The sequence below is a fragment of the Petaurus breviceps genome, unplaced genomic scaffold (assembly GCF_028583685.1).
Source record: "Petaurus breviceps papuanus isolate PSGF00001 unplaced genomic scaffold, PetGlider_PUasm1.0 188, whole genome shotgun sequence".
Taxonomy (NCBI): Eukaryota; Metazoa; Chordata; class Mammalia; order Diprotodontia; family Petauridae; genus Petaurus; species Petaurus breviceps.
The window spans coordinates 10,768,488-10,791,434 of record NW_027185804.1 but is presented as its reverse complement, the minus strand read 5'-3'; the positions used below and the strand labels follow the sequence as shown (position 1 = coordinate 10,791,434).

At 37.6% G+C, this 22,947-nt stretch overlaps 1 protein-coding gene across 2 annotated transcripts in view; it reads right to left on the bottom strand.

Moving 5' to 3' along the window:
- NAV2 (neuron navigator 2) overlaps window positions 1-22,947 on the bottom strand; it is a 464,415-nt gene that overhangs the window by 29,320 nt on the left and 412,148 nt on the right. For both annotated transcript variants that reach the window (XM_069091282.1, XM_069091283.1), the window contains 5 exons: window positions 17,548-17,631; window positions 16,826-16,937; window positions 14,144-14,289; window positions 11,104-11,276; window positions 873-1,026 (listed from right to left, as the gene is read on the bottom strand). In XM_069091282.1, the coding sequence (XP_068947383.1) occupies window positions 873-1,026; window positions 11,104-11,276; window positions 14,144-14,289; window positions 16,826-16,937; window positions 17,548-17,631 (669 nt within the window). The remainder of the gene's footprint in view (window positions 1-872; window positions 1,027-11,103; window positions 11,277-14,143; window positions 14,290-16,825; window positions 16,938-17,547; window positions 17,632-22,947) is intronic.

Genomic DNA, 22,947 nt, shown 5'->3' with positions numbered 1-22,947 from the left:
CTAAGGAGTCTGAATGCAGACTGAAGTATATTTCTTTTTTTAATCGTTTATTTATTTTTAGTTTTCAACATTCATTTCCACAAGATTTTGAGTTACAAATTTTCTCCCCATCTTTCCCCTACTCCCAACCCAAAATAGCGAGCCTACTGAATACCTCTTCCCCCAATCTGCTGTCTCTTATATCATCCCCCTAACTTTCTAGTAGGGCAGGATGGATTTCTATACCCCAGTACCTGTATATCTTGTTTCCCAGTTGCATGTAAAAAAGAATATTTTCAACATTTGTTTCTAAAACTCTGATTTCCAGATTCTTTCCCTTCTTCCCTCCTCACCTATACCCACTGCGAAGACAAGCAATTCAATATAGGTTGTACATGTGTAGCTACACAAAACGTTTCCATAGTAGTTACATTGTGAAAGACACTTTTAAATTTTCTTTATTATTGTTTTTTTGGTCTGCATTTTTTTTTACAATATGGTTAAATGGAAATGTTCTGCATGGCTGCACGTGCATAATTGATAGCACATTTACTTGCTTTCTCAAGGAAGGGAGAGGGGAGGGAGAGAATTTGAACAAAAAATTTTAAAAACATTAAAAATGTTTGTTCATGTGTAATTGAGAAAAAAATTAAAATTAAATATACAGTTAAAAATGCCTGCTGACTGTTGACCTTCTCTCTTTTCCACACCCCCTCAGGCAAAGTCTAAAGCATTATATAATAAATAAGGTATTTTTTCAGAAGCAGACCCACTAATGGTTCCCCAGGTGGGTTCATAGAAAACCAGGGCATCCTCAGCACAATCTGCTGGGATGTCTGTCTCGAAAGTCGCTCCGGATTCTGTGAGGCAGGCTGCCCTCCTTGCCTCCTTACCTGCATTCTGTTCATGGCCTCTCGGAGCTGGTCCAGCTGGTGGGCTGAGCTAAGTGCCTCTAGACGGATATCGGTGAGTTTCATCTCCTTGTCTCTCAGCTCATTGCGTAACTGCATCACCGTCTCTGCCTCGCTATCTGTGCATTCTGAAATTCTGGGGAAAAGCCAAGAATGATTAATGCAAAGGTAACTTTGAGTAAGTCAATTTATCTCAATGGGTTTGCAATTCAAGCCAAAGGTAAATGAGGAAAAACTGGGTGATGCGTGAAGTGTGCTTAGCAAACCTTAAAAAGTGTCAACGTTCTTAATTATCATCTCCATCTCCATGTTCCACATTTGCTGCATGTTAACTATTTGGACCATCTTTCAATTGTTTTCTGAAGGGGAAGATTAGGAAAGGGGACTAATACAACAATAACAAATTTAGTAGCACTTAAGGTTTGCGAAATACCTTATGCATATAATCTCATTTTATCTTCAGGATGCTAGAGATGATCATTGCTATTTACAGATGGAAAACCTAAGGCAAGAGACAATAAGTGAATTGTTCAAGGTCAGGCAGCTCCTAAGAGTCTGGGGTGGGATGTGAACCTGGGTTGTCTTCCTGGGTCCAAGTCCAGGATCTGATAGACTCCTCCACATGGCCTCCCCATGCACAGGGAAGGCACTGGCTAGCACTTGTAACAGGTAACCATTAATATTTTTAAAGCCCAGAGAGCAAACATTCTTGAAATTTCCCATACTTGATGGCTTCATCAAGCAGGATGTGTGGCTTAGCACCCCCGAGAAGCACTCAGACAACCTGTGTAAAGTGAAAAACAGCATCCTCGGAATTTGATGACCTCAGTGCATATACACTGGTGGGCCCCTCCAATGACTTAGTGTGGTGCACAGATCTGAAGTCCAATCAAAGAAGGAAGTTTTCTGTTTGTTCTAAAGGGCAGATACTTATGACTAAGTAGTATAAGGGCAATTTCTATTTTCCAAAATTAAAAGAAAAATTTGATTGAATGTACAGGTATGGAGCAAAGTTCTATTTATGTGCAAGCCCTCTTGTTTGCCATTTATTGAAAAGTCAGAAAAGTGATTTCCACTGAATCTCCTTCCTACTCTCCAATCTGACACTATTTTATGGAAGAAACTTCTCTTCAGGAGAGTTGCAGGCCAATGACTGTAATTGTGAAATGAAACTCAGAAATATAATCCATAAACTTTTGAGATGTTTAGCTGGGAAAAGTTTTCCCTCTAGGCCTTCCATAAGTGAATAGGAATTAGTTCCATTAGTAAGCCACAACTCTGATGAAAACAAGGAAACTGTGATTCTTTGTCTACTCTCTTTCCTTTAATATAGTGGGACCTTTTTTGGTTCCTGATTGCCTCTAGGATAAAATAGAAACTCTCTGTTTGGCATTTAAATCTCTTCACTACTTGGTCCCCTACTTTCCCAACCTTAATTATGCTTGCATTCCCTTTCCTATACTCTATCATAGAGTCAAAGTGGCCACCTTGCTTCTCTTCCCATATCACTCCATCCCTTATTTCAGGAATACCCTCCTGCCTCACCTCAGCCTTTTAGAATTGCTTGTTTCCTTTAAGTTGCAGCTCAGGCTCTTGTAAGAGGGGGTCATACCCTCAAAACCGTTCCTCCAATCCTAACTAATGTAATTAACAAGATGCTCTACTCCATAATGCCTTTTAGGAGGAAAGGAGGAGACAAGTTTTTATATAAAGCCTACTGTGTACCAGGCACAAGGATAGTGGTTTTTTTGTTTGTTTTTTTTTTAAACGAATATCTTATTTGTTTTTCACAACAACCTTGGAAGATAGATGCTATTACTACTCCTATTTTATAGTTAAGGTAACTGAGGCAAACAGGTTAAGTGACTTGCCCTGGGTCACACCGCTAGTAAGTGTCAGAGACCTGATTTGGATTCAGATCTTCCTGACTTCAGGCCCAAAGGTCTATTAACTGGGGAACAGCTGTCTCTGCCTTTTTCAGGTGAGAATGACTGAGTTACAGAATCAATCAATCAGCCAAATAAAAGGTGTAAATTCGTAGTGAACAAGTCTTTAATCAGTTTGGGTGGAATCAGGTGCTTCAGCCATTTGGAAGTAAGCAGATGATGAATAAGAGAACAGGTTTTGGAATTGGTTGGAAGAATCAGACACCTCTGGGCCTACTTCTAAGAAGGGGTTGGAAGAGAAAGTTAATCAAGTTTTAAGAGTACCTTGAAAAAGCAAATCCTTTATGCCTATATAAGAAGGCAGTAAAGAAGTGGGGGAGAGAGTGATTCTAGAGGTAGGATCATACTCCCCACCCCCTAAGACTTTCTGAATTTTGAAAAGGGTCAGAAGATTTAGATCTCTCATGGGATCTGGTGCAGCAGTGGTCCATGGACCAAATGGCCCATTAAGAAAAGCGAACTTCAGGAAATGTGACGTTTGCAGGGCAGAAAGAAGCATAGTTATGGTATATGGTACCTACAAAGGTATCAAATCTCAAAGCCTAGTAAAGAGCTATGCTTCTGGGAAACTTGATAAGGACTTCATGAAGGCAGAAAAAAAGATTTCCATCTAACCAGGAGCTGTGAGGCTAGCCGCTCTAAGTTTGAGCCCACTTTCCCCTCTATATACTTGTGGGAAAATTTCTCAGACTTTTGGGGAAATGTTTTTGTACCAACTGGTCTTATTATACCACATTACTAAATACCTCTTTCTGAAAGCTAATTAAGTCTGGTTGTCTATCAATGGGAGTACACTGAATGAGGGGGCTGAGTGATAGTATTAGAAAACATTTGACCTCTTAGACCCTTGACCTTTAGAGCTCGGAGGGGAGCAGTAGTCATCTATACTCTGTGAGCCTGGCCTGCCAATGAAATGGAAGCCTATCATCAAGAATAGCATCATGTGCCCATCAACTGGGGGAATGACTGAACAAATTGTGGTATATGATTGTAATGGAATACTATAATTTTATAAGAAATGATAAACAGGCTGATTTCAGAAAAACCTGGAAAGACTTACACAAACTGATGCAAAGTGAGTAGAACCAGAATAACATTGTACATAGTAACAGCAACATTATACAATGATCAGCTGTGAATAACTTAGCTATTATCAGCAGTATAATGTGATCCAAGACAATGCCAAAGGACTCATGATGAAAAATGTTATCCATATCCAGAGAAAGAATTGATGGTAGTCTGAATACATAACCAAACATATAATTTTTCACTTTATTTTGTCATGATTTTATTTCCTTTTGGTCTTGTGTCTTCTTTTACAACATGACTAATGTGGAAATACGTTTTGCATGACTGCACATGTATAACCTATATCAAATTGCTTACTGCCTCAGGGAGGGGGGAGATGAGGGAGAGAGGGAGAAAATCTGGAACTCAAATCTTTAAAAATGAATGTTAAAATTGTCTTTATGTGTAATTAGGGAATAAAATAAAATATTATTTAAAGGTAAAAAAAAGTAAAGATAACTGGATAGGTTAAAAAAAAACAGCACTATGACAAAACTGGGTATTTAGATCTTTTTTTTCTCACAAAGCTTTGTACCCTAGACCATAAAGACTTAAGTACAATCAAAAATATTTGGCCTGGGAAGCTTATGGGTGATTGTCTTAAGAACTGTCTTATTTGTGGAATGAGTAGAGTAGTTTCCTGATATAATTGGAATCTCTGGCATTTAAGGGAGAGTGGGTGCTACATATTACCTGCTACAATGAACCTTTTTCTGATTCCTCCAGTTCCTAGTACTCGACTTCCCAAAAGGACTTTGTATTCATTTTGTATATATTCTCTCATTTATTTATATATTGACTCCCTTGATAGAATGTACATATTGACTCCCTCAATAATCCTTCAAGTCAAGGGCTGTTTTATATTTGTCTTTGTATCACTAAGTCTGAACATACAAAAAGTCCTTAATAAAGGCTTGTTGACCTGACTGCTTATCTGTTCATCCAGAAACAGATATGCCTTCAGATAGACCATGAGCAGAGGGTAGGATCATAAAAAGTGGTGATGAATTCAATTGCTAAAAATGTAGTTCTATGAATTTAAATGATCACAGGAGTGAAGGGGGACCCGAGGCAGGAAGCTGCACTGTTTCTTGGAGTGAAGACAGAAGAAACTCAAGTTCAGCAAAGTTACAAAGCTGAAGTTGATTATCTCCGAGAGAGATGTGAAGCATGTGGGCTGCTACAAAAATGATCCAGCAAGCTGGCTTTCAAAGTACTGTAGACTGAGTTTATGGCCAAGAAAAACCTGACCTATACAACTGGTGGAGGGTGGTGGATTCCTTAACTGCCAAAGGAAAACCAATTATAAAACTGTCAAAAGTGAAATGATGATATTTGGGGGGCAGGAAGAAAAAAAATGAACTGCACAACAGTCACTTTCTGTTGTTTTCCCCTCAAATCTATTTTCTGATTTCCTGAACCTAAACCACTTATTGCAACATGGAGCTTGAAAGATAACACAACAATATTTCATTTGTAAAAGCACTCCATATTAAGGTAGAGCTTTCATTTTCTCAGAAACTCTACAAACATAAGCCTATTGAAGGTTTAACTATTTATCCCCAATACAGTGTGAAGACAAAATCAGACACAGAGTCAAAGTCCCAGGACCAGTTGTGTTACTATGTGCAAGCAACAAGCTGGCTCCCCTCTCTGAGTCTCAGTTTCCTCATGTGTAAAATAATAGTAATACTTGTACAACCTAAACTTGTGAGGAAATAACTCTGTAAAACATAAGGCATGATATGACAATGAGATGATGATCCCTGGAGCCTTGATCTAGAAAGTTGGAAGAGACCTCAGAGGCCATTTATTTAGTTGAATCCCCTCATTTTGCAAATAAAGGAACAGAGGTTCAAGAAGGTTGCTAGAGGTCACCCAGGTAGAAAGCTTTAGAGGCAGAATTTGAACCCAAATATTCCTGACTCCAGAGCTAGTGTTCTTCCAAGGGGTTCATCAAAGTCCAAACTATGGTATAGCAGGTAGTTAATCAATGTTTAACGAAAACCAAAATAAAATCTTAGTGGCAAAGCTGGATATTTATAATTAAGGTAGCCTCCTTTTCCCCTCACAAAGCCTTGTACATATTCCAAACTATGGTTAGGTACTCTAAGGCTCAAGCTTATTTGGTTTGGGATACTTGCAGGGGAATATTGTACAAATGTTTCCTTTTTGTGATAATCGGTTTCCTGATGTAATTGGAATAATTTGTCATTTGAAACTCTTCCCAAGCATGGCTGCTTCCTACTTGTCCCGTTTTCTTACACCTTACTCCCATACACACACTCTAAGATACAGTGACACAGGCCTCTGAACTCCACACCTTTTTGCTGGTTGGCCCCCATGTCTAGAATTCTCTCCCTCTTCACTTCTGCCTACTGATCTTCCCAGCTTCCTTCAAAATGTAGCTCCAAACTCACCTTCTGTAGGAGGTTTTTGTTGGTGCCTACAGCTGCTAATGCTTCCCCCTTTCAGTGTGCCTTTGTCTGTTCTCTATATATCTTGTATGCATCTTGTTATATGCATGTTTCTTTCCCTCATTAGAATGCTGAAGGCAGGAAACACCCCCCACACACACACCCACACACTCAGTAATGCACACACACTCCTTTTTTGGGGTCCTCAACACTGAGCACAGTGCATAGTACAGTCTTCAATTAAATGCTTGTTGATTGGTTGACTGAGTCTGCAATCTATAAGAATTCCTTTGTGATACTCTAGTAGGCCAAGAGTTCTTAATCTTTTCTGTGTCATGGATGTCTTTGGTAGTCTGATAAAGCCAATTAGATTAATTTCTTTCTTAGAATAATGTGTTTAAGTTTATGAAATAAAATACATAGGATTAAAAAGGGGCTAATTACATTGAGGGAAACTAGGTGATATAGTGGATAGAATGCTGAGGCTGAAGTCAGGAAGACTCATCTTCCTGAGTTCAAATCTGGCCTCAGACACACTCATTAGCTGTGTGATCCTGGACAAGTCATTGAAATCTTGTTTGCCTCAGATTCCTCATCTGTAGAATGAGCTGGAGAAGGAAATGGCAAACCACTCTAGTATCTTTGACAAGAAAACCCCAAATGGGAGTCATGAAGAGTCAGACATGACTGAAAAGAACTGTACAACGAATTATATTGCAAATACAGTTATTCAAATATTAAAAACAAAAGTTCACAGACTCTAGTTTATGAATCCCTGCTCTAGTCTGTGACAATTAGATCATTACGGCTCTAGTATATTGCTGAGGAAGCTTTTTTTAGTCCCTATTCTAACTGAATTGATTTGCCATGGAACTCATGACCAACAAGGCACTTAATTGCTCTCTAATTCAAATTTTTTTTACCCTTAGTCAATACAAAATTCCAATCAACATCACCGGGGAATAAATATGAACTAGTCAATGTTTACCAAGCAGAAGGCATGATACTGACAGTCCTTGGCTAAGCAATGGTCAAAAACCTGGAAGAGAGACAAAGTATGGCTCCTCACTAGTACTTAGATCTGCTCAGCAAACATCTGAAATAAAGTCCCATCAACAAATATTTATTAAGCTCCTACCAAGAGCCAGGCACTGTGCTAAGCTCTAGAGAAAGAGAAGGAAAGTAAAATCATCCCCACCAGGACATATACTATCCCTACAAAGAGGCTAACTCACTAACATAAAGGACTAGAAGAAGAATAAAGCCTTCAAATGTATGGCTTAAGTTTACCATCAATCTTAGCCAAGTTTTAACTAAGAAGGGCTTTCTAAATCATCCAATTTCTTTTCCTAACTAGCTTCAGTTTATTCATTCCAGTCCATTTTCTAATGTTACGCTTTGAAGCTATGGCTGCTGACTGCCTCTCAAGGGTGGGACTCACTTCTACCTTCCCACAGTTGGCATCCCTTCCTTGCCAAGAAGGTGGGTGTTTCCTGTCACAGCCCCTGATTTCCTTACTTTGGTTTCATCCCTGAACTCCCTTGAATTTCTTTATTTTTCACATTCTTACAAACCTTTCAATGTTAGAAACGAACATTTGCTATGCGCCCAGCCTTTGGAAAATTAGACCAAAGACAAACATCTCCAGATTCTATGGACACTGTGGAATGTAAGAAAAGGGCTTTGCCAGCCTCGCCCAATCCCAATGGGGAAAGTGGTTTTTGAAAAAGAATTCTTTCTTACAGTCTCTAGTTGCTCTCTGTATGTCTCATAATCCCAGCTAGACAGTATGCTGCTCTGGGGTGGAGCTTTGTTATCTAATTCTTTCCCTCTAAGACTCTCGATACAGGATCCCAAACATAATATTAACTAAATAAATATCTGTTAAATGGATGTGTGAACAGTGACAACCTGCCAGTTCTATATTAGGGGCAGATTCACAAACTTCAGCTGATAATTGGAAGCATCTGAATGCTTTCAGTGTGTTATCCTATCAATGAAGTTATTATTTCCACATTTTCCAGACACTCAGATCAACTAATCAACAAGTATTCATTCCCTCCTCTCCTCTAGAGCTTAGCACATAGTAAGAACTTAATAAATATTTGCTGATGTGACTTGACTTCAGATCTTTGCTAAGCATCTAAGTGCAGGCCCTTGTGCCAGGTGTCATATTAAACATGAAGGTAAAAAAGATAGGACTTCTGCTTTCAAGGAACCTAGAATCCAAGTAGAGAAACAATATACATGTATATCAAATGATAAGTCACAACATGAGGCATCATGTAGTGATAAGATTAAAGTGGATGCCCATGGATTGGGGAATGCCTAAATAAACTATGGTACCTAAATGTATTCCCTTCAAGTGGGTCAATGTAAGAAATGATAAACATGATGAATCCTGAGAAGTATGGAAAGACTTCTATGAACAGATGCAAAGTGAAGAAAAATAACCAAGAAAACAATTTACTCAATGACTTCAAAAATGAAAAGGGAAAGAATGACACCCAAAAAGCCTGAATAGTGAATTATAATGACCAAGCTTGGCTCCTAAAAAGAAATATGAGAAGATACTTTTCTCTGCTTTTTTGTAAAGGCTGAGGGATTTATGGGTGTGGAATATTGTATATAGTATCATGCTTTTTGGATATACTGGCTAGTTTTGCTGAATTTGCACCCCCTCATTTGAATTTTTTCTGAGAAGTTCTCTCTGGTAGAGGAGGGGAGACATGCATTGGGAAATGTGGGTGGTTTTTTTAAAAAGATACTAATTTTTTTATGTCTTAAGATAGTAGACTTAGAACTGGAAGGGATATCAGAGATTATCTAGTCCAATTCCCTTTTTTTAGGTGAAGAAACTGAGACCCAGAAAAAGGAGGGGACTTACTGTTTGTCACAGGCACAAAACTGTTAAGCTAGGATTTGAATCCATTTGAATCTCTAACTCCAAATCCTGTCTTTTTTCCACTACCCCATCCTGCCACTCATTTTATGAAGATAAACAGGGTGTCATACTTCCAAAGCAAAATTCTGTATTTAGTCTAAATTGCCTATTGTCTTGACCCTCCTCTTTGCATGGGCTACTGAGGCATTATCTTACTATAAGAAACCATCATTAATAACTACAAAAAAGTAAAATAAAAGAAAAAAAATACTACACAATGTCCCTCTAGCCCATTCTTCTTCCAAACTTCCCTATATCTTTGAGAGTACCATCATTCCCTCAATCACCCAAGGTCACAACCAGAGAACCATTTCCCACTCTTTCCTTTCCCTTATCCCTATATTTAATATTTTATGAAATCTTGTCAATTCTACCTTTACCTCTGAAACATTTTTCATTCTCACCACCACGACTTTGGATCAGGTCCTCATCAACTGTCCCCTGGATTATTATAATAGCCTCCTAAATGTCATCCCTACTTCCTGTCTCTTTCCTTTTCCATCCAATATGTAAACAACTGCCAAAATAATCTTCTTATGGAACAGGTCTGATATCATTCCCCTGCTCAAACATCTTTATTGGCTCCCTACTGCCTTCAGGTTAAATTACAATGCTCCTCCAACCTATTATTTACAGCCCATTGAAATTTGGCTTTAGTTTACCTTTCTAGGCATATGTTATATTACTCCCTTTCATACTATCTATCTTCTAACCCAAGGGGCCAGCAGCTGTTCTCCCAATTTGTGGTTCTCTTTCTTGTTTCTTTGCCTTCACACAGACTGTTCCCCCCTGGCTCTTCAATGCATGTATTTTAAAATCTTTAGCTTCCTTAAGGCTCAGGTCAGGTGCCCTCTTTCCTCAAATATTACTCTATTAAGTTATTTTTTTTTGGTATGGTATTGTTCAGTAGAACACAAGCAATATGTGGATAGGGGTTGTTTTTCATCATCCCCAGGACCTGGGACAGTGCCTTTCACATAGTAGGCACTTAATGAATGCTTGCTGGATTACAATTGGATTTGGGGGGTTTCAAAGTCTGTTAGCTTGATTTGAAAGGCTGCTCAAAATCCCACCTTTCCAATGCCTTGGTAACTCACTACTATTACGATGAATGATGCCAAGAATGAAAAAAACAAAACAAAACAATTCATGTTCCCTCTAAGGATGAGTAATCTAACTGAACAGGACCTCTAGGCCACATGAGTAAGCAATATTTAATAATAATCGGAGTTCTAATCCTAACATTACATTACATTACATAATATTACATGCTCTGTGCTTTTCCTTTCTGTGGCTTAAATAAAAAATTTTATTGTTGCCTTTGTTTTTTTTTATTTTTACAACAGTCATTTTTATGATCCCTCCCTGTCCTTGTTGGTCCCTTAAAACATAAAAAAGCCTAACAGCAAACTGAAAACAAGTGCTTTGTGCTTTTCAAAATTATTATACTTAATCCTAATATAATGCAACTATACTTTAGGGTATCATAGAGCAGGAATTATTATCCCCAGTTAATAGATGAGGAAACTGAGGTACAGAAAGGTTACATGACTTGCCCAAAGTCATTCACCTAGGCAGCAAGAGAGCTGGGATGTGAACTCTGGTTTCTTGACTTTCAGTCTAGTGTCATTAATCCTGATGTGTTAGGGCAAAAACAGCTTTCAATAAAGTGGTAACCCCCAGAATAGTTTTTAAAGATTTAGTGGCAAAAACAGCACAGAATATAATAATAAACAGCATTCCTCGTTGCAATTACTTTTGAATATATAATTGTTTCAAAGAAAGATAACTTCATGCTATTTTTCCCAAAAGGTTTTAAAATCGTAGGCTGAACTTACAGAGAGTTTGAATGAGAATTCCTCAGCAGTGGCGTTGAGCCCGCAGAGCCATTGTGTGGCAACTTTGGTGAGGAAGGCAAAGAAGAATCTGTCATCTCCTCAATGTCTGAATGGGAGGAAGCTGACTTAGGGGACTTCTTCTTCCCAAAAGCTTGCTTGAAGGAACTGCGTAACTGAAAAGACAGATTGGTAAGCAAGGACGGAATCCCAAGAAATGCCCATCCATATTTTTCCAGGGCAGGAAGACAGACATGCAGACTTTTGAAGGCAAGTGGCAGCCAAACGGCCCACTCTTTCCAAGGAGAAAGGTCACCAAAGACTTTTCCCCCTTTTGATAGGGCTTTAAGGAAGAGGCAGGAATCAGAAACCATTGAAGGACGGAACCTGGGGAGAGCATTCCATGCCTACTCTTTTGTTTGAATCTACAGGTAGTAACAGCAAGACAGGATGTGGCTCAGCGGATAGAGGGATATTTGGATGATGAGGTTACAACAGCAACAAAGCGATATGCTTAGACACGGTGATGGATGCCAATGAGGTTAGTCATATGGATGGGTGGGTTAGCTTGGTATTTGATGCTTTAGAGTTCATCTTGCTTACCTCATTGACCTGCCAGAGGAAGCGCAAGCAAAAATTGGGAGGGGGAAGGAAAAAAGACAATTTTTAACAGATAAAGCCAGTGAATGGGGAAAGCTTTGGACTTTTCAGACATAACATGACCAATAAACACCACATGAAGAGCAGGTAAGTCTAACTGACAGGGCCAAAATATGAGACCTGGGACTACCAGAGGCTTTCTCTGTCACAGAAGACAAGGAACAGCACTTTCAGCCTCAGTGTAGTTCATTTTTTTTTCTTCAAATTCTCCCTGGCTGGCTGGAAAGCTTCTCACACCTTTTACAATACTTGACGATTGAAAAGAACAGATTTCTGCTACTGTCTCACCTCCTTTCATCTTTTTGCTCTTCATCAGTATAATGTCTACTCAAAAACACTGAATCAATTTCACTCTGTGTTCCGTAATATTTTCATCTTTAAATTACTGGGTGGTTTTTTTTTTTTGGAGTCACTATCTTTTTCTAAAATCACCTCCTTTCACAAAGAATTTAGCATAGAGACAGTGGGTGTCCAATAAATAGATGTATGACAGAATCCAAGTTCTAAGACAGAAAAATGGCTCCTAGACTATGAAGACTTTCATCACCCATGTTCAACCACTCAGAGGCTACAGAACTAGTTTAAGGTTTCCCAGGTCTGATATTTTTCTTTCTACTCCATATTTTGTGGTCATTTCATGATTTGCTATAACCTCTTAAGAGTTGACAGGAAACAGTAAAACTCAAATCCACCCACTTGAGACCCTGTCATTCTCTCTAAAATAAAAGATTCATGGAGAAAGAGATCGAAATTGTTGGACAAAATTGTTTTTGGATGCATGTGAATTGAAAATATATATTCTCTCCTAGTCTCTCAATATTATGTTTAATCAAGAGTTGCTTTTAAGTTAAATAGACTCTAGGATTGAGTTACTGAAGGGGGAAAATTTTATATACATATATATATATACACACATATATGTATATATAACTTATGCCCGTCTTAGAAAAGACAGTTCCCTCTTCACTTTGAGAACTAACCAAAGCATTTAGCATAGAACTTGGTAAATGCATATTAATTGATTAACTAATCATGTTATGCTTAATTCACAAAATGATTGCCTAGAAGTCATTTGTTATTTTAAAGTTATTTAACAATTAGGATAAGGGAATTGGGCTTTTTAGTGCTTGCAACTAGCAAAGGTGTATCATGACTAAAGTGTCAACCCTCTTTCCCATTTAATTAGACCTTGCCACCCATCCAGGATAATGTAAAATGAGTGAGAAGTGTATGGAATGAATGACAATTTCTAGGACATTAAGTAGACCATGATGATAACATGATAATGTTACCCCTCTACCTGGAAGATGGAGACAGGTTCAGAAGAATAAAAACACCAGTTATTCTGAGAAGAAAGGGGACCTAGGGCACCCAAAGTTCCACCAGTTCTAACTGTGCCATTTCATTGAATGCCAACAGTCCATGGAACCAAGAGAGTAGAAGAAAGACTGAGATTTCTCCTCCAAGAAAAAAGGAGGGAAATGAGTGTAACAAATTATCCTTTGGAGGGTCATCAGTATTGACTGCACTGCTGTAATGGAAAATAATTCAAGTACATCTTCTGAAGGTATAAAAACATGACTAATACCCCAGCGGGAGACAATTTACTTGAACCTGCCATTTCATAACTGGGACATTTCACATCCTCTTTTGAACTACTCACTGACCGAGAACAATGTTCTACTTTGAGAAATATTTACATTTCTCTTGTAAGAAAGGATGTTAGGGGCATTCAAAAGAAATGTTGATTTGCCTTCATTTTTGCTCCAATAAAGTATACATATGAAAAAAATAGGCCACTGATATCAGTGAACACTATCCAAAGAAAGAGGAGTCTGAACCAAAGAAAATATTAGCTCTGGAATCCAGAACCTTACACACAATACAACATGGGTAACACGGAACGTTTATGAAATGGAAGGTATGCATTTCACAGCCTAATGGAACAGAAAAATTCTAAGGTATGGTTACTTAAGAAATTCTATGATCATACTGAGTCCACCATTGACCTGAGGAAACCATTATGTAGTTAAAATTTTGTTGGCTAATTATTTTTCTGTGTTATATTACTAAAAGACTAGTTTCTATAGTGGTTAAGAACCAGTCTAGGTTTTATCCCAACTGCATTCATTTTTGTCTCTTACTCGGCCGTGATGAGTCTATGTTTGGGATCTTAAATTACACAATGGAAAGGATCTTAAGCATCATCTGGTCCAACCACCTCAGTTTGCAGGTGAGAAAACTGAGACAGAGACAGGGTAAGTGACTTGCTCAAGGTCATGCGAAGAGTAATCAGCAGAACCAAGGCTTAAACTTGGGTTTCCTCATTTTAAATATGTTGTTCTTTGGGGGTTTCTCATCTACACTGTTAAATAGTATTTACCCAATTCTTCCTCTTCTTTTTCTTTGAATCACTCTCTATGTTGCTCCCCACACTAGAATGACTTGTAGCACTGTTGATGCTGGACACGCTATCTGAGGAGTGTTGTCTTCGGATACGAAGGTCAGTAGTCTGTGATGTACCATTGCCTGCATACAAAAGGAGAAACTGCTGACTTAATCAATGCATTAACATTGGGAATTAGTGGTCAGACATACATATTCTTATATTCCTGGTGCTTAATTCAGAAGGACTGACTCTTTTAATCAGCACCTGATAGTGATTGGACACAAAATCTCACAAAAAGCACTCTTTGCTTAGTGAAATGAGATGTGATGTTGCACCCCTCTTTCCCTATACTCAACCCAAAGAAGACATAATTTTCTCTTCTGAAAGTTGAGGCACAAAGAGAATGCCTCCTCCCTAATCCTTTTCAAATTAGAGAGATGAACTAAACTCTTTATAAATAAATTATGTGAATATTTGACAAACGTCTTATTCCTTGGGGTTGAAAATTTTCAAATGAGAGCAACATTGACTATAAGCAATTAGTTAAGCTTATAGGATCAGAGATTTAGATCTGAAATTAAGCAGAGATTCCTATTTAGTATAAGTAATTGTTCCATATGTAGATAATGGGAAGCCATGAGGGAAGCACATAACAGAACCAGGATCTGAATGCAAGTCTTCTGACTCAAAATCCAACACCTACCTTTGTGGTGACATTTGGGGGAATGGCCAAAAATACATTAAATCAATCATTACATGAGGGTGTCAAATAATCAGAATAAGTGAGTTTAATACTTTGGCTCAATTTCTTTTCATAATCTTTATCTATTCAGTATACTATTATCTACACGGAATTAAACAGTATCTGTGGAGTGGAATGAGTCATATATCAAATACTGTTATCTTAAATGATAATAAGATGCTATATCCTTATACATTAACCAGATGAGAATATATCTCAATCAAAGATCGAAAATCAAAAGTTCTTAGAAGCTATTGGATGCACTGGAATGATGATACAATGAAAGTCTGTTTGAACTGGTTGAGAGACTTGGCCATGTTTTTTGTGGGTCGTCAATAAAATAGCAGACCAGCTCAGAACTCAGAGATTTGAGCTAGTTGGTAAAGAGAGAGTAGTTCTAGCCAAGACCCTGAGAGTCACTTGGGGAAGGATTGGAAGGAGAGACAAGCACCTTGTCCTGTCTCACCAATGGCTCATATCACTGGACTCTGAGCTAGTTAGCTATCTTATAGAAGACCCAGAAGGATCAAATCTCTCCATTAATTCAAACAAATTTCCTGTGCCATGTCACTCTAGTTCATCCAATGGCTTCCAAGGATTTTTCTGCCCTTACTCTAATGTCTGAATGATTTGGTTAAGATGTTCTAACTTGGTTAAGGTATTAGGTATCTTATCACTTAAAGTAAGATAGGGTAACTAGTTGATCATTCAATGACACCCCACTTTTATAGTAGAATCATTTTGGAGAAAGAAGACTAGATTTAAAGTTCATCAGAGTTCCTGGATTTGCATAATGCTATGAACTAGCAGTACATTTTAAACTGTCTGGTCCTGGCACTTCCTGTGTAATCCTGACCAGATTTTCTTAGCTTCCTCATCTACAAATTGAAGCAGTCAAACAAGATGACCTGTGAGGTTGTATTCAGCTCTCAACTGATTAACCCATAATTCTATGAACTAGCAGAACATTTTAAACTGTCTGAAAGTGCCTTCTGAGTCTTTTGTTGTTTAGCTTTTTCATTTATGTCTGACTCTGTGACCCCATCTGGGGTTTTCTTGGTAAGGATATTAGAGTGGTTTGCCATTCTTTTCCAGCTCAATTTTACAGATAAGGAAACCAAGGCAAACAAGGTTAAGTGATTTGCCCAGGGTCACACAGCTAGTAAATGTCTGAGACCAGATCTGAACTTAGGAAGATAAATTTTCCTGGTTCTAAACCCAGTACTTTATCCCCTGTACTACCTAGCTGCCTGCTTTCTGATTCTAGTCAGGTTAAAAGCAGCCACACTTTCAAAAGCTGAAACTCTTTCCTAGAATTTCCTAAAAGTGATCAAACATATCCTTGGGATTTTTGTAATGTTGCCTATGGAAGAAAAGGAAATGCAACTCTGAGTCTAAGGTATGAGAGGAGAAAAACAAATCTTTTTCAAATTTTTTTTCTTGGTTTCTCTTAAGAGTAGTCCATTTTGAACATTGTTAAAAGACATTTTCCCCTGCCTTTCACACAACAAGTAAGTGTAAAAATGCAACTGGACAGATAGCATTTATTTAGAAATGACTGCTTAGGTATAAACTGAAGAAACAACTTTCACTCTATTTCCTATCAGTATGAAAATATGAATGTTTTAGCTGTTCTGGTAAAGTTACAGACTAAGAAATTAGCATGAAGAAACTTAACAAACTTTGCCAATATAAACATGTTTTTTCCATCTTTGATGTGCAAAACAGCAGTGGGAAGAGAAAATTTGAATAATTTTTTTAAGTTAAGTATTTTCAAGCTGATGGTATCTTTCATGAACTTTTGAGATTCTATGAAAAGTTTGATCTCATGCAGACACCAGTGATCTCTCGGAGGGAAGTTGCATCAGATGTTATCAAGTGATGACATCCTCTGGGTATTGTGCTTCTGCTAAAATTAGTTTCTGTTTCTTTACCTTTGCAGTTGAGCTCAGGTGTGTTAATCACTCCATTAATGGCAGCCTGAGCAGCAGCATTTTGTTTCTTTAGAAGTTCAATTGTTTTTCTTAACTCATTCAGTTCAGAATCCTGAAGAACAAAGGAAAACATTTATAAACCTAAATTCTTACTGCACAGCGGGGAACAGCCACTTAAGCTCAGGAAAAATGCCTAGAGAGGAAGGAGAGCCTAGTGAAAGGCTGGTGTTGCAGGAGGCTAATTCTAGTGGGTCAGTGGAGGTTTTCTAAGGTCTACAAAACATCCAGACAAAAAAGAAAGGACAGGGTCATATGGGTCTGGTGTCCCTAGGTCATTTGCATGTGGCATTGGACTAGAATGACCCTTATCATGAGATTAGACTTACTTTCTCTTCAGCAAATGCTAGACTGACATGCAGACATATTTTTACCATAATTCAGGGAATTAAGTTCACTTAAGTTAACATGATAATATGATCTAAAGAAAACAATCTGAGGACTTTTCTTCTTTTTTTTTTTAAGCAATTGGGATTAAGACTTGTTCCAGGTTGCACAGCCAGGTGTTTCTGGGTGGGTACTAAGTGTCTGAGCCAGGATTCGATCCCCAGGTCATCCTGACACTGGGGCTGGTGCTCTTACTCACTGTGCTACCTGGCTGCCCCAGGATTTTTCTTCTTAATACCTTATAAGGACAAACAAGTAACATTCTTTCTCATACTTGCCTTCTGTTCGGCCGTCATGGTCAAACTCTGAAGTCTGATTGTCATATTCCCAAGGCTTTGCTCAAAGGCTGCTACAAGGTGAGCCTGGAAGGTCAAGGATACAGAATGGGATTAAATTCTCTCCAAGGGAAGGAAAATATGTGGGGTGGAGCACATACACATACAAACACAAACACCCCCATGACCATATGCAGCTTGTTCTAAAGCTGGTTAAATACGACGTCAAGAGTGTTCAAGAGAAAGCACATGTGGTGGTCAAGTGAAGGGGAAAGGAAATATTGTTGGTCTTGTTAATGCTGATGACACCTACAGTAATCTTTTGTGGAATGAAACCAGTGCTGAAGATCAAAGGACTAACTTTCAGGTGTAAAGGAGTTTATTTACTGTCATATCAAGGCCTCATGTTGGGACTTATGCTCACCCGTAACTATGTTGACGCTATATATTGATATAATTGATGATAATTGGGCAGTGAAGGAAGATCAAGGGAATAGCACAGAGTGACTTCTTAGTCATACTGAGGTGGTACAAATCCAATTAATCAGTTAACCTACAGATTGTACACAATATGGAAGCAAGGGGTAGGATAGGCATAAAGAGAGAAATTAGAGAGTGACAGTCTCTGAGAGATGAGCAACTCCAGTGGTAAATATACATGGTAAAGAAGATAGGAACCAGGAAAAAGTCTTGGTAGGTTTCTATACTGAGAGAAGATTGGCATTAGATAAATGATCTACTACAGGATCAATTGGAAAAGCAAGATTCTAACAGGATATAATGTTCAAATTTGAACTAGTTCAATAAAAAATAGAGTAATTGATCATGTTATACAATGAAAGACTTGAAGAAGTAGAGGAGGAGGATAGAGTAGAAACTTTGGGATAAGGCTGCACGAAGATGGGTGATGAACTCGGGGAGGGTGGTTTTGGTTAAATGATAAGGATGGAAACCAGACTTAAGGGATTCAAGGGTGGATAGAGGATTTTGCTGTTTTGTTTGGGTGAGCAGAAATGTTTGACGACGAGCTTCCTATTGGATAATTATTTACCTTTTTAAATATAGAGATCCCATTTCAGAGGAACCCTAGTTACAATAAATGGGATGTAAGGAGACCTGATCATTTCTTTATGAATGGATGCTCTGGATATCTTAAAATAAAATGTCTCTAAACTTTAAAACAAGGAGATGCGTTTAACTTTATCTTAGAGGATTTAGCTATAATAGAAGCCTCGGTATGGTGAGAAAAGAATTATAGGCTTCTGTGAAGGAACAGAAACAAGGGCAATGTCACTTCTAAAATAATATTCACACTTGTGTTTCAGAATAAAGAAAGCAAAGGATTTCAGTGACAAATACTGTTTCTTTAAAAAAGATCTCATCTCCTCCATTGAGTACCTCATCTAATACTTTCACTGTGGTATGGAGGTCATTCTGAGTTTTCCAAGGCTATGCCAACATAGAATAGTCCAACAAAATTTGCCAAGCTGGACAGGTTTCAACTATGGAAATAGTAATATACCTGTCATCCAAAGATCAGCCTGCATAATTATGAAGAGGCTTATCATCAGAAATTTGGTCACCAGCTAATGAATTCTGGAGGCTACAGCCACTATATATTAATATTAGCACATAGGGGTTGCAATCTAGATTTGTAGAGTGAATAATCACACCTGATGAAATAATAGATCCCTGAGGTACATAGCTACTGTTTCTTTAAATAATATCCCTTTCCCCATCCCTGACTTCATCTCATCCACATTTTTAATTTTATAAGAAAAAAATTGAAATTAATAGGACTATGCCACTGAGAAATGAGTGTTCTTTTTTAAGTTTAAAAAGAATCTACATTAAAAAGGGAAAATTAATTCATAACAGAGGGGTCTTATTTTGCTGCTAAATGATAGGACCATTTTTCTTTTGTATGACAAGAATAGTTAGGAAAATATGGGATGGTGAAGTCATTTCACTCTTGTTCTTCTAACACACAATAGACTTCTCACCAAGTACCATATTCTCACATTCCAAATGAAAACAAACATGAATAGTATGAAAACATAGGGATAACATGTCCTTGAAGAGTGAGTTCTATAAAAATAAACACAGATCTGTCTGTGAGAAAAATGGCAGACAAATAAGTTACCAATGCCTAGTGTTTGGTATGGTTAAATATTTACTGTAAAATAATACAGGATTAAATGTGACCAACAACCACATTTTTAGAATAATGGTGAGGGTTCTCACTTCAAATGTTGTGGAAAGTAGAAAAGTAATCTCAGAGAGACATAGTATTACAATGAGATTCAAACAGGCTCATGGAGTTGAATAGGTTATAAATTTATTCAGCTAAGTTAACTGACAAGCAAAGGTTATTACCATTTAATGGCTGGTGAGGGGCCAACTACTTGACTGAGTTTAATTCTTTATGGTCTACATGTCAACCAGTAGACTCAACATCTCTAACTGGCACCTGTGAGGATGAATTAATGCTGATTTGATAGTGTTGTAGAGTTGGCAGGGTGGGGAGAGAGGAAAAGAGAAAAGAATGCCTAGGAGACAGTCAGTCACCGAGATCGTAAGACAACTGACTGGTTCTTGGAGAGGAAAATAAAAGGAGTTGGCAGAATTGGTTTTATCATGTGCCCAAAGGTAACTAAAAACACCAAAGCACAGGACATTTAGTCATCTTGCTCTTATGGCAGGCATATGCAAGAAGATCACTGTGAAGATAAATATAATTTATGAGCTGAGATCTGTTGTAAAGGATTAAAAGGTAGAAAGGCTTGATATGATCCTTCTGAATAAGTCAACAAATACCTTTATACTTAATATTAGTATTAAGTTGATATTAATATTTCATATTAACTCTATCATCATCACTACCATTTATAAAGCACTTTAACAAAAGTGCTTTACATGCCTCTTCTCATTTGACACTCACTATAATCCTGGAAGGTAGGTGTTATTATTATCCCCACTCACAGGTGAGAAAACTAGGGCAGAGAGAGGTTAAATGACTTTCTTAAGATCACTCAGGTACTAAGTATCTGAGGGAGGATTTGTACTCACGTCTTCCTCATTTTGGGTTCTGCAGTCTATTAGACCACATAACTGTCTTGATTTTAATGTGAAGGTGGCCAAAGGGGAGGACAATGAAAACTATTTTGGAAATTTAATATTAATTTATGATTGAGAAATTAAAGAGTCTTCTTGTACAAAATGACTAATATGGAAATGTTTTACATAATTGCACAAATATAACCTACAGTTGTTTGCTTACTGTCTCAGGGGAGGGGGAGGGGAGAGAGATAGGGAAGGATAGAATTTGGAACTCAAAATTTTAAATAAAAATGTTTTTTAAAATTGTGGGCAGCAACTTGTGCAGTGGATAGAGTGGTGTGCTTAAAGTAGGAATAACTAAGTTCAAATCCTTTCTTAGATTTTTGCTAGTGGTGGTATTATAGGCAAATCACAATGTCTCCCTGTTGCAATTTCCTCTTTTTTTTTTACAATAGGATTTTGATAGTACTTACCTTGCAGGTGTGTTGTAAGGTCGAAATGAAATAACCTATTTAAAGCTTAAAGTTTTTGTTTGCTAAAAAAATATTTGTTTACTACTATTATCATTGTTATTGTTGTTATTGAAAAGCTCCCTAGAGAGATTAAAGTGATTTTCCCAGGGTCTTATATCAGAATGTGGGACCTGGATCCTGTTCTTCCTGGATCCTAGACCAGCTTTTTATCCACTGGCATTGTACTTTCAGAATAAGAATAAGGATCATAGACATAGCACCTTATCCCAGTGTCCTTTCTAACTGAGCTTCACAGGAAAAAATGAGGACAAAATAAACTATAGCTGTGTATGCTCTAAAGCACACTAATAAAAGTTTTATCTCTGTATAGTCAAAGACTAGACAAAATAATAATAATAAAAAAGAAGTTATAAGATCAAAGATCTACAGTCTACTCGAGAGTTGTATGCCATGAATACTCTTCCAAGAAGAGAATTGAAAGGTTAGACATTGTTTTGGTGCTTACATCACAAAAACAAAATCGACTAAATAACCTGTTAGACAGAAATTAACCATTAGCTGATGTGGGGGCCATTTCAGAAATAGCTGTTTCTAATCAGACCATCAGCTAGTTGGACCAAAGATCAAAATCAATTCCAAATTAGAAGAAGAAAGATGGAGGGAAAAACTGCATTCAATTGTAATGGCTCCAATGTGTCTTATTTAAACAAACTGCTGACTCTAAAGTATGGGAAATGGATAAAAGTAAAGACATTGACTCTGATTATCATTTTTTCCTCAGAGAAATATAAATGAACAATGCTTGCCAAATCAAAAGATCAAGAGAGCCAGAAACCACCTTAACTAGGACATGCTTGATCTCTTTGCCAAGTAGAGACATGGAAGCCAAGGCAACACTAATTTAAAGTGAAAGATCATTTGTAAATAGTTATGGAAGAAGATGACACTAGACTGTGGGCTATACTTCCTCACAAAAGAGGAAAAAGCTATTGAGGAGGAAAATGAGCCAGTACAGTGCTTGGCATGAGAATAATTGGGCCACATCTCCACTAGACTATTTATAGTTGAAATTTAAAAGACCACAAAAAGGTTCAAAATAAAACATATTAGATATGACAGTGACTTTGTCTCAATGTTGATGACAATTAAACCACCACATTTGTATACCACCACCTCAGTATATGATATGAAGGAGTAAAAATGGCAGTTAAGTAAATTATATTGAGAAGAATGATTGGACCTGTCCAAATACATACATAAGGAATATGTACCATAAGTAACACAATTTTAAAGGCACTTAAGTATTGTTGGATTTGTAAATCAGTCCAGTTATTATGGGCAATTTAGAGTTATGCACCAAAGTTACTAAGCTTGCAAACCCTTTGACTCAATGATGGTATTACCACGCCTCTAACCCAAAGAGATCAAAGCAAGAGTATCTGTATGTATAAGATACACACACACACACACACACACACACACACACATAATCTTTTTATGGCAGCCAAGAACTCAAAATCAAGTATATGCTTATCAATTGGAGAATGACTAAGCACATTATGGTATATGACAGAGATGGAATATAACTGTGCCATTAGAAATGACAAAAGGGGGGCTTTCAGAGAAACCTGGGAAAACTTCTATGGATGGATACAAAGCAAAGTAAGCAGAACTAGAACAATTTATAAAATAACAACATTGAAAAGACAAACAATTTTGAAATGATTTAGAACTTTGCTCAATATAATAACCAGTCATAGAGTAATGATGAAGCATGCTTCCTACATCTAAAAAGAGGAGTGATGGACTAGAGTGAAGAATGAGCCATATGTTCTTTGGACATGGCCAATGCAGGAATTTATTCTGCTTG